The following is an 11,541-nucleotide window of genomic DNA, read 5'->3' as shown; positions in this document are numbered from 1 at the left end:
CTCATATCTATCTATCTCATATCTATCTATCTATCTATATCATATCTATCTATCTATCTCATATCTATCTATCTATCTATCTCATATCTATCTATCTATCTATCTATCTCATATCTATCTATCTATCTATCTCATATCTATCTATCTATCTCATATCTATATATCTATCTATCTATCTCATATCTATCTATCTATCTATCTATCTATCTATCTATCTATCTCATATCTATATATCTATCTATCTATCTCATATCTATATATCTATCTATCTATCTCATATCTATCTATCTATCTATCTCATATCTCATATCTATCTATCTATCTATCTCATATCTATCTATCTATCTATCTATCTATCTATCTATCTATCTATCTATCTATCTATCTATCTCATATCTATCTATCTATCTATCTCATATCTATCTATCTATCTATCTATCCTTTATATGTTTGCATACCGATCTATGGGCCACATTTATCACTTTTGTGCGCCTAAGTGTAGTAGTTGCGCCTAAATTCGGGCGCACTGTTTTGCCAGAATTATCACAAGCTACAACCATCTGTGATAAGTATATTTTCTGCCTCTTATTAATCACTTTACTTTAACACAGTTTAGGCGCAGTTTAGGCGCAGTTTAGGCGCAATGTTAGATTCAGGCACTTACATGTGATCCTGCTACAAGCTCCTCTCTGCTTCTCCCACAGCCCAGAATGAAGATAACACTCACAGCAGCACCCAGGTGTGTGACACCCAGCACCCAGTGACCTCCTCAGCAGGGGCTTCTCCTGGAGGGGATCCCCCAGTGCTGGTCTCCTGCTGCACCCCTGTAATTCTGCACAGTATCCCCCTCAGACACTGGTGATACTGTGCAGAATTACATGGGGAACAAAATTCTGCAAGCTTCTGCAAACTTGTGCAAACTTCTCTTGCTCTTGCTGTGAGCTCAGGTTTTGCAGAATATTTTGTAAATAGAAGGTGATGAACTGTAAATAGAGTCTGCAGCTCCTGTCTGCAATGTATCTAATTGTATCTATTATATGTTCCAGTGTCTGGCTGAGCTTTGCTGCTAGAAATGAGCTCTTCTGCAAAGGGGCTCAGTGCTTTCTTCTCAGATAACGCCACCTTCGGGCTGGAGTGTTTTTGCGCCCGTTTTTGCGCCTAAATGCAAAAGTCGCACGTGATGAATATCATTAGGCGCAGCAAAACATCTGGAATTGAACGATAGATGAGGGAAAGGTGGTTATTTTTGCTGCGCGGCTAATTTGACGTTTAATCGCAAAAATGGCGCAAAAACGGTGCGCCTAAACGAAAAGGCGCAAAAACAACAGAAAAAACAAGTGATAAATGTGGCCCAATGTATCATGCTTGACAAAGGCTCCTTGAGAGCTGAAACGTTGCACATGGAATAAAAGACACCCCGTCACTTTTTGAGACTACCTTGGAGTGCTGCCAGTTTTTTGAAAATTTACTATTGAAGCTCTCGGGCCAGAGAGCATCAGGACTTTGCACCCACCAGCATTGCAGTGCTGCTCTGAACTTTCAAGTTTCTATCTATCTATCTAGCTATCTCATATCTATTTATCTAAGGTACAATAGAAGAAGATACATCAGCTAGACACAGAAACAAGATACTGTCAGGATAACAAATATCACATTTTTAACATAAATACAGCATTTCACTGATATAATTCCAAAGTGTCTCTATCAGTCCTGGAGTTCACAATTTTGGTTCCCCCGGGATCCGACCATTAATATTCTGGCTTAGGGTCAGGCTGGGCGGAGTCTTCTCATGAAAATCTTCTCCTTTTTGTTTGCTGCAGTGTGATCTCTGCCTGCAGCCTATCATCTCTTGCATTCCAATAGAAACTCAAACACAGACACACAGACACTTCCTGCCGGCAAGCAGCAGCATGCACAGACTTACTCTACATGCTACAGGCAAGATAAGATCTTTATACCAGGGGAAGGAGTTTTAGCAGAGCTGACTGTACTTTACAGCTCAGATGTAGCAGATATGTAACATTGCTGAGAGTGTCGTTGTGTTTTATATGCATCTCATGGATCTTATCCTTTCTGGTCTGTCTCATCTCTCTTTTTATGTGTCAGATACTAGTACAATGTTTAAAAGCTAAATAAAACTGTAGATAAACCTTGTACCCTGATAATATTAGCACATTGTCTGCTCACAGCATCTCACAGCACAGAGGGATCATGATGTGTCTGCTTAGAGAGTCCCCACTCACTGCATCTCACAGCACAGAGGGATCATGATGTGTCTGCTTAGAGAGTCCCCACTCGCACTCTGGAATCTTACACTGACCATCACTGAGTGATAGGAGCTAAAATATCAATAAGACTGAATGAAATTGTAAAGTAAGGGGGTAAAAATGATCTTTATTGTGTAAACAGCAGGAGGATTAAAATTTAAGAATTGTCATTCATGGGAAAACCCCTTCAAATGCCTTTGTCGTAAAAAATGTAATGAGTACGCGTCCTAATAATTGTGTCCTCATCGGTGTTTATTAGAGATGAGCGAGCACTAAAATGCTCGGGTGCTCGTTATTCGAGACAAACTTTTCCAGATGCTCGAGTGCTCGTCTCGAATAACGAGCCCCATTAAAGTCAATGGGAGACTCGAGCATTTTTTTAGTAAAAGAGAACATTAAAAGAACAGTGCAGAATAAAATATTCCAGATGTTTCCTGATATTTTGCTTGTAAGAACACATTGAAATAACACTATTCTTCACTTTGCAGGTGTGCGCACGTGTCTTCCGCTAAGTTCGGAGATGTTCGGAACATCTGGAATGTGAAGAATATTGATCTTTCAATGTGTTCTGCACTTAAATGGTCCTGTGTTCACTGTTTTTAATGTTTTAATTCTATTCTTCACTTTGCAGATGTGCGCGCACACCTCCGAACCTATCGGGAGATAAGCGCACATACCTGTGAAGAATAGAATTAAAACATTAAAAACAGTGAACACAGGACCATTTAAGTGCAGAACACATTGAAAGATCAATATTCTTCACATTCCAGATGTTCCGAACATCTCTGAACCTAGCGGGAGACACGTGCGCACCCCGGGAAAGTGATGAATAGTCTTATTTCAATGTGTTCTTACAAGGAAAACATCTGGGAACATCTGGAATATTTTATTATGTAATAAAAACACTGTTCTTCACTTAATTTAATGCTCGATCTCGAGCCGGCGAGATACTCGTCCGAGTAACGAGCCGGTCCGAGTATGCTAATACTCAACCGAGCAGTATACTCGCTCATCCCCAGTGTTTATCCTAATGCAATCAAAGTTTTCACGGCTTACATATGGCAGATTACCATAATTGCCCTGATCTTTATAAACCCTGGTGAATATCCGTCTCTTTACTCATCAGACCGGTAATTACTTAAGGAAATGTTGCACAATTTACAAAGACACAAATTATTTATGTAAATATAAGTGAACCTTCCTCATCTGACCCTTATAAATAACATGATGAAGCAGAAGGAGCCCAGAATCCATCTCTAGAGCCCCAATCCCAACAGGTCAGGAAGAAGAAGACGTCCGTCTCATGTTACTCTATTCTCCATTCATTTTTGTACATCTTTAGTGTTTTTATCTGTGATGTATTGTTTATGTCTGATTTTGTTTTTATTCCCGGATCTTATAGAATACTCCGCTGTTTTAGCCGTAACATGGGTTTCTTCAAAATATCTGCAATTTTATTGGTTGCAAGTAAGTATTTCCTTATTAAATTACAGATATTTTTATTCAACTATGTTTTGGTTTAATGTTATTGTTTGTATGATGAAAAGTTATACAATTTTCCAATATACTGTCTGTATCAATTCCTCATGGTTTTCTATAGAATGCTTACATTTTTCCTTCCAGTGGACAGAGATCTGACCATGGTCACACAGGTGCACGGCTCGTTATATCACAGAGAGTAATCAGAGTAATCAGTGTGATATAACGAGCCGTGCACCTGTGTGACCATGGTCAGATTTCTGTCCACTGGAAGTAAACATAGAAGCTTTCTGAAGCAGGACAGCAAGCAGAGATCTAGAAAACCGTAAGGAATTAAGACAGAAAGGAAATTGAAAAATGGTATAACTTTTATATACAAACAATAACATTAATTTACTGAAATGGGAATACCCCTTTAATGTAAGGGACAATATCATAAACTAAATATATGTCCTGGTAGGGGGAGGTCACTACATCATAAGCAATTCTGTTATGGACTGGAAAGATGGAATAATTCCAAATGCAATACAGTTGACAAAAATGCAATTGATGTATTTTATTTATTTATTTATTTATTTTTTTTAGGGGGGGGGGGTATACTTGTATTTATTTATTTCACTGTATGGTCCAAATTACACCTCCCTCTTTAATCTTTGGGTCATTGTGATCACAGAGAAAAAAATACAGCATTTTGAGGCCATCAACTTTCATACTTCGGTATTATATCCTATATAAAGGAAACAAAGCACTCAATTACAGGTAGTCCCTGGGTTACGTACAACATAAGTTCTGCAGGTTTGTTCTTAAAGGGCATCTACCACCAGGATGTAGGACTGTATGCAAATGAGCCTTAGGGGCTCCAGGCTCCATAGGTGTTAATGGAGCATGGAGCCCCTGAGAGACCTTTGTATACAGTCCTTCATCCCGGTGGTAGATGCCCTTTAAGTGAAGTTTGTATGTAAGTTGGAACAGTAAAAATTATAATTGTAACCCCTGGCTCAAAAATTTTTCAGTCTCTGTGACAATTGGATTTTAAAATTGTTGGATTGTCATCAGAACCAGGATTATCAATAAAGCTTCATTACAGACACCTGTGATAACTGTTATAGCTGATTATTGTAGCCTAGGACTAAAGTACAGTAATTACCAATATCCAGAGGTCCTTTTGTAACTATGGGTCGTCTGTAAGTTGGGTGTTCTTAAGTAGGGGACCGTCTGTATTTAAAATAAATAAGTTAAAAAATTAATGCACTGGTTACACAAGAAAAAGTCAGCACAAAGGCTTGGCTACTTTTTTTTTAGTTTTTGCTGACGATTTCATTGCTGTAATTATGGGGACAGTACAACGTTTTGATAGTTTTTTTATATATCATTTTTTTTGTTATATAACATTATAGAACATTTCCATGTAAAAATAATGACAAAAATGTGGCATTTTGTACATCTGGACATATTTTTTTGTTACAAGGCTCATCTTAGGGAATATCTAGCATGTTTCTACTTGTTTGATTATTTGTATTCCCATTCAAGGGAAAGAGGGGTGATTTGGACTTTTGGGTTTTATTATTTTTATTTTTTTAAACTTTTATTTTAGGTGCCCTATGGTACTTGAAAATACACAAGACAATATAGGGCAGTGATTTTATATTGGACTAGAAGGGTCAATTACAGATCACTCTATGGCAGCCATAGGAGTTGAAGAGAGACTCCCGGTTAAAGGCAAAAACCTTCTGTACATTTTTGGATCTGTAATTCAAAAGGTTTTTCATATATGTCAATCTCAGTAACGGAGGGCATTAAGAACTTGAACATCTTAAAAATAATTCTATAAAATGATAAGACACTGCCAGCAGGAATGACATCTTTAACAGTAATGAGGTCATCACAGGTCTTGTTCCCTACATAAAGGACATCTACCACCAGGATGAGGGATTGTAAACCCAGCACACTGACATACTGGTGTGTGCCCATCTGGCAGGATCTGCTCTTATTTAAGCTTTTAATGCCCTTGTTTTTAGAAAAAAAAGGCTGTAAAATTATGCAAATTAGCCTAAGGGGCTCCAGATCCCATTCACAACTATGAGGCCTGGAGCCCCACCGACTCATTTGCATAATTTTAAAAGCCTTTGTTTTGTAAAAACAAGGACATAAGAGGTTAAAAGAAGAGCAGATCCTGCCAGGGGGGACACACACCAGTATGTCAGTGTGCTGGGTTTACAATCCCTCATCTTGGTACTAAATTTCCTTCAATCATAGAAGATAGTGTGAATAATAGCTGACCCTCCCCTATGGCATGATCTGTGTGTACAGACACAGGGGGTCATTTATTTCCCCCTTCCCTAAGCTCTTGTTTTTAGCCTTTTGTGAGTCTATTTTTTGCACCACAATTGTCTTTGTAGTTTTGACTGTTTGTCGAATGACGATTTTTTTTTGTGACTTATTAGGCACAAGTGGCAAAACAATGTTAAACAAGGCGCAAATAACCCAATGTGTTAAAAAAGTCACTAAAGTACAACCAAAAACCATGCATAAATCTGCCCCAAAGCGCCCAGCTGAAGCTCCCTCTAGTGGCCAACAGTGGGAAATGTTAACAACATTTTTACCATTGTTAATATTTCGTTAAATGTGAAATAACAATTTTTAAATTAATAATAATAACTTTTTTTTGGGGGGGGTTGTAATTAGAGATGAGCGAGCATTAAAATGCTCGGGTACTCGTTACTCGAGCCGAACATTTCCCAATGCTCGAGTGCTCGTTTCGAGTAACGAGCCCCATTGAAATCAATGGGAGACCCGAGCATTTTTTAGTAAAATTAAAAACTGACCGAGCACAGTGAAAGAACACAGTGCAGAACAGATTGCAGATGTTCGGGAACATCTGCGATCTGCTCCGGAGACACGCGTGCAGAACGATGTTCTCTGCAATAGTATTTGAAGAACAATATGTGTGAAGAACAACTTGCAGATGTTTGGAAACATCTGCAAGTTGTTCTCTACACATATTGTTCTTCGAATACTATTGTGGAGAACACCGTTCTGCACGCATGTCTCCGGAGCAGATCGCAGATGTTCGCGAACATCTGCAATCTGTTCTGCACTGTGTTCTTTCACTGTGTTCTTCAATTAAATGATTAAATTAAATGTTTTAATTGTATTTTTTTACTGTTCTTTACTTTTTTTTTTTTAAATTAAATGCTCGTTATCGAGCAGGGCAAATACTCGTCCGAGCAACGAGCCGGTCCGAGTATGCTAATACTCGACCGAGCATTAAGCTCGGACGAGTATACTCGCTCATCACTAGTTGTAATATGTTTGCTTTCAACAGGGTTACTGAACATGTGTACATGATGTTATTATTTAAATCAGATTTGCTACAAAATAACTATTTTATTTCCTTCTTGTAGTCTTGCAGTGGAAGGCGGATTGTACCAGTGTCCGAGGTGAGTGGAATAGAAAGTAACTGCAAACTACACAACAATCAATGAAATCAGAGATAGATAGGAGATAGATAGATAAATAGATAGATAGATAGATAGATAGATAGATATGAGATAGATAGATAGATAGATATGAGATAGATAGATAGATATGAGATAGATAGATAGATAGATCGATAGATAGATAGATATAAAGATAAACAGAGATAGGATATGAGATAGATCGATAGCTGAACAATACACGTTTCGAGCCCGGGCCGGGCTCTTCCTCGGGCTCGAAACGCATATTGTTCAGCCTATAAATAAAGATATTCGTTTATAAAAAGGAATTATTCTGAGTGATTGGCGCTGCAGATAGCCTGGAAGATCGCCATACATTTCCTATTCTGTTCTCCGACAAATTCTATTGTCGGAACAAATGCAGGACGGCTGCCGAGACCACTATGATATCTAAGCTACTTTACGTGTTGTACCGATTGTACAACCAGAAAAGGTGAGCATTACCAATCATACTTCTTCACTAAGCCAGAAACTGCTTTCACACATGTGGCGCTTGTATCACTTTTCTTTCTTCTCTTTCTAATTCTTTTAGATAAATAGGAGACAGCAGATACATAGATAGATAGATAGATAGATAGATAGATAGATAGATAGATAGATAGATAGATAGATAGATAGGAGATAGATAGATAGATAGATAGATAGATAGGAGATAGATAGATAGATAGGAGATAGATAGATAGGAGATAGATAGATAGATAGATAGATAGATAGATAGATAGATAGATAGATACATAGATAGATAGGAGATAGATAGATAGATAGATATGAGATAGATAGATAGATAGGAGATAGATAGATAGATAGATATGAGATAGATAGATAGATAGATAGATAGATAGGAGATAGATAGATAGATAGGAGATAGATAGATAGGAGATAGATAGATAGATAGATACATACATAGATAGATACATAGATAGATAGGAGATAGATAGATAGATATGAGATAGATAGATAGATAGATAGGAGATAGATACATAGATAGATACATAGATAGATACATAGATAGATAGATAGATAGATATGATATGATATAGATAGAATAGATAGATACATGGGGCCACATGTATCACTCGTTTTTTCTGTTGTTTTTGCGCCTTTTCATTCAGGCGCACCGTTTTTGCGCCATTTTTGCGATTAAACGCCAAACTAGCCGCGCAGCAAAAATAACCAGCTTTCCCTCATTATATACTAGCAATCCAGATGTTTTGCTGCACCTAATGATATTCATCACTTGCAACGTTTTCATTTAGGCGCAAAAACGGGCGCAAAAACACTCCAGCCCGAAGGTGGCGTTATCTGAAAAAAAAAAAAGCACTGAGCCCCTCTGCAGAACAGCTCATTTCTAGCAGCAAAGCTCAGCCAGACACTAGAACATATAATAGATACATGAGATACTCTGCAGACACTGGAACATATAATAGATACATTAGATACACTGCAGACAGGAGCTGCAGACTCTATTTACAGTTCATCACCTTCTATTTACAAAATATTCTGCAAAACCCTGAGCTCACAGCAAGAGAGCTAAGAACTTTGCAGAAGTTTGCAGTATGTTGCAGAAACAGACAAGTGTCCCCCATGTAATTCTGCACAGTATCACCAGTGTGTCTGAGGGGGATACTGTGCAGAATTACAGGGGTGCAGCAGGAGACCAGCATTGGGGGATCCCCTCCAGGAGAAGCCCCTGCTGGGGAGGTCACTGGGTGCTGGGTGTCACACACCTGGGTGCTGCTGTGATTGTTATCTTCATTCTGGGCTGTGGGAGAAGCAGAGAGGAGCTTGTAGCAGGATCACATGTAAGTGCCTGAATCTAACATTGCGCCTAAACTGCGCCTAAACTGCGCCTAAACTGCGCCTAAACTGTTTTAAAGTAAAGTGATTAATAAGAGGCAGAAAATATACTTATCACAGATGGTTGTAGCTTGTGATAATTCTGGCAAAACAGTGCGCCAGAATTTAGGCGCAACTACTACACTTAGGCGCACAAAAGTGATAAATGTGGCCCATGGATAGATAGATACATAGATAGATAGATAGATGATAGATAGATATGATATAGATAGATAGATAGGAGATAGATATGAGATAGAGAGATAGATAGATAGATATGAGATAGAGAGAGAGATAGATAGATATGAGATAGATAGATAGATAGATAGATAGATAGATAGATAGATATGGGGGGTCATTTACTAAGGGCCCGATTCGCGTTTTCCCGACGTGTTACCCGGATATTTCCGATTTGCGCCGATTGTACCTGAATTGCCCTGGGATTGGGGCGCACGCGATCGGATTGTGGCGCATCGGTGCCGGCATGCGCGCGACGGAAATCGGGGGGGGCGTGGCCAAACGAAAACCCGACGTATTCGGAAAAACCGCCGCATTTAAAAACCGAAAAAGTGTCGCTTGGGAAGCTCTTACCTTCACTTGGTCCGAGCTGGTGTATTCCGGCGCGTTCAGATGATTTTCAGTGCAGCAGCGCCACCTGGTGGACGGCGGAGGAACTACCTTCATAAATCCCGTCCGGACCCGAATGATGTGCAGAGAACGCGCCGCTGGATCGCGAATCGGCCGGGTAAGTAAATCTGCACCATGATGTTAGATGGATAGTTAGATATACAGTTAATTACTATTTGTGTATCAAAAATAAGGTTTCATTATAAAAAATATATCATATGTTTGTTATTTTTTTGTTTTATTGGATATTATTTTTACTTTCTTGCTTTTTTTCCAGTTCTGAATTGTCCTCCCAACAGCCGTCAGGCCGTAGTGTCAGACTGTGAAATAACCTGCGGCAATGTGGGTCCCGGCATTCCGAGAGTTTGTAACAAACGTGGAAGGATAACTTGTAAATGTGACGAAGGTCTCCTGCCTCAGACCGGGACTGATGGAGAATCTGTACAATGTGTCAGCCCTAAAGACTGTAACGTAACGTGTAGTGATAACATGCAGTATGTGCACAATGCAACCGCCTGCCAACCCACATGCGCCAATCCAGGAGGCTCCGAAGTCTGTTATGCCGGAAGATTTCCACAATGTGTCTGTAATAAGGGATATCTTCTATCTGGACAAAGATGTGTAAAACCAGATGAGTGTAATCCATAACTTACTGTATTATATTTTAGCATATTTTATCTCTAGCTTAATGCATGAAATTTTGTGCCTCCGGTAGAACTGTGCTGATATAAGTATAAGAAATAATGGCTAAAAGCAATAACAATAATAAAAATATCTTCCGAACAAAACCGTGCTAGATTTTGTGTCAATGGATCTTTATTAGAGATGAGCGAACACTAAAATGCTTGGGTACTCGTTATTCGAGACGAACTTTTCCCGATGCTCGAGTGCTCGTCTCGAATAACGAGCCCCATTGAAGTCAATGGGAGATTCGAGCATTTTTCAAGGGGACCAAGGCTCTGCACAGGGAAGCTTGGCCAAACACCTGGGAACCTCAGAAAAGGATGGAAACGCCACGGAAATGGACAGGAAACAGCAGGGGCAGCATGCATGGATGCCTCTGAGGCTGCTTAATCGCACCATTATGCCAAAATTATGGGCAACAGCATGGCCATGACAGAGTGACAGAATGAAGCTAGATAGCATCTAAAACATCCAATAATTGACCCTGACACTATAGGGGACGGCATGCAGAGGCAGCGGCAGCAGGCTAGAGAGTGGCATGGCGACATACCCTAATTGGACTCAGGCTTCAAACCAATGGGTGTCAGAGAGGAACCAAAGGAGGTGAGCAAGAAGCGCTCAAATAATATCGGTACATGATAAAAGTTTGCCAGTATATTTTGTGGATTACACAGCAGGGTGGCGACAAAGTTAACATGGAAGCCATGAAAACAACCCAAAATTCTGCCTGACACAGCTCGTTTGATAAGGGGACCATGTATGCTTACAGTTCATGCCAGTCGCTGCACTGGCTGCCAGTCTCCTTTCGAATACAGTTTAAAATAATAATAACCCTCATCCATAAAGCTCTGTATAATGCTGCACCCCCCTACCTCTCCTCTCTTATCTCAGTCTATCGCCCAACCCGTGCTCTTAGATCCGCCAGTGATCTTAGATTAACCTCTACCCTAGTGCGGACCTCCCACTCGCGTCTCCAAGACTTCTCTAGAGCTGCACCAATTCTATGGAATGCTCTGCCCCGGACTATCAGACTAATACCTAACCTCCAAAGTTTCAAACGTGCTCTTAAAACCCATTTCTTTAGGCAAGCCTATAACACTCATTAACTGCATGAAGTTTTAACTCTTCTACTAACCCGTCCTGTGTCGTCC

The 11,541-nt window shown here is 39.6% G+C and overlaps 1 protein-coding gene across 2 annotated transcripts; it reads left to right on the top strand.

The window, feature by feature from the left end:
* Positions 1 to 3,512: 3,512 nt before the first annotated feature.
* On the top strand, positions 3,513 to 10,445 carry LOC140065554 (serine protease inhibitor swm-1-like). 2 transcript variants are annotated; one of them, XM_072113151.1, is made up of 4 exons: positions 3,513 to 3,544; positions 3,670 to 3,734; positions 7,151 to 7,186; positions 9,984 to 10,445. In XM_072113151.1, the coding sequence occupies exons 2-4, from the start codon at positions 3,695 to 3,697 to the stop codon at positions 10,352 to 10,354; spliced, it is 447 nt and encodes a 148-aa protein (XP_071969252.1). In that variant the 5' UTR covers positions 3,513 to 3,544; positions 3,670 to 3,694; the 3' UTR covers positions 10,355 to 10,445. The 2 variants fall into 2 exon arrangements, with proteins under 2 accessions (XP_071969252.1, XP_071969251.1); XM_072113150.1 differs by lacking the exon at positions 3,513 to 3,544 and having other exon boundaries at positions 3,665 to 3,734.
* The last annotated feature ends 1,096 nt before the right edge of the window (positions 10,446 to 11,541 follow it).

The sequence above is a fragment of the Engystomops pustulosus genome, chromosome 6 (genome assembly GCF_040894005.1).
Source record: "Engystomops pustulosus chromosome 6, aEngPut4.maternal, whole genome shotgun sequence".
Lineage (NCBI taxonomy): Eukaryota > Metazoa > Chordata > Amphibia > Anura > Leptodactylidae > Engystomops > Engystomops pustulosus.
This window is presented reverse-complemented; position numbering and strand designations above follow the sequence as displayed.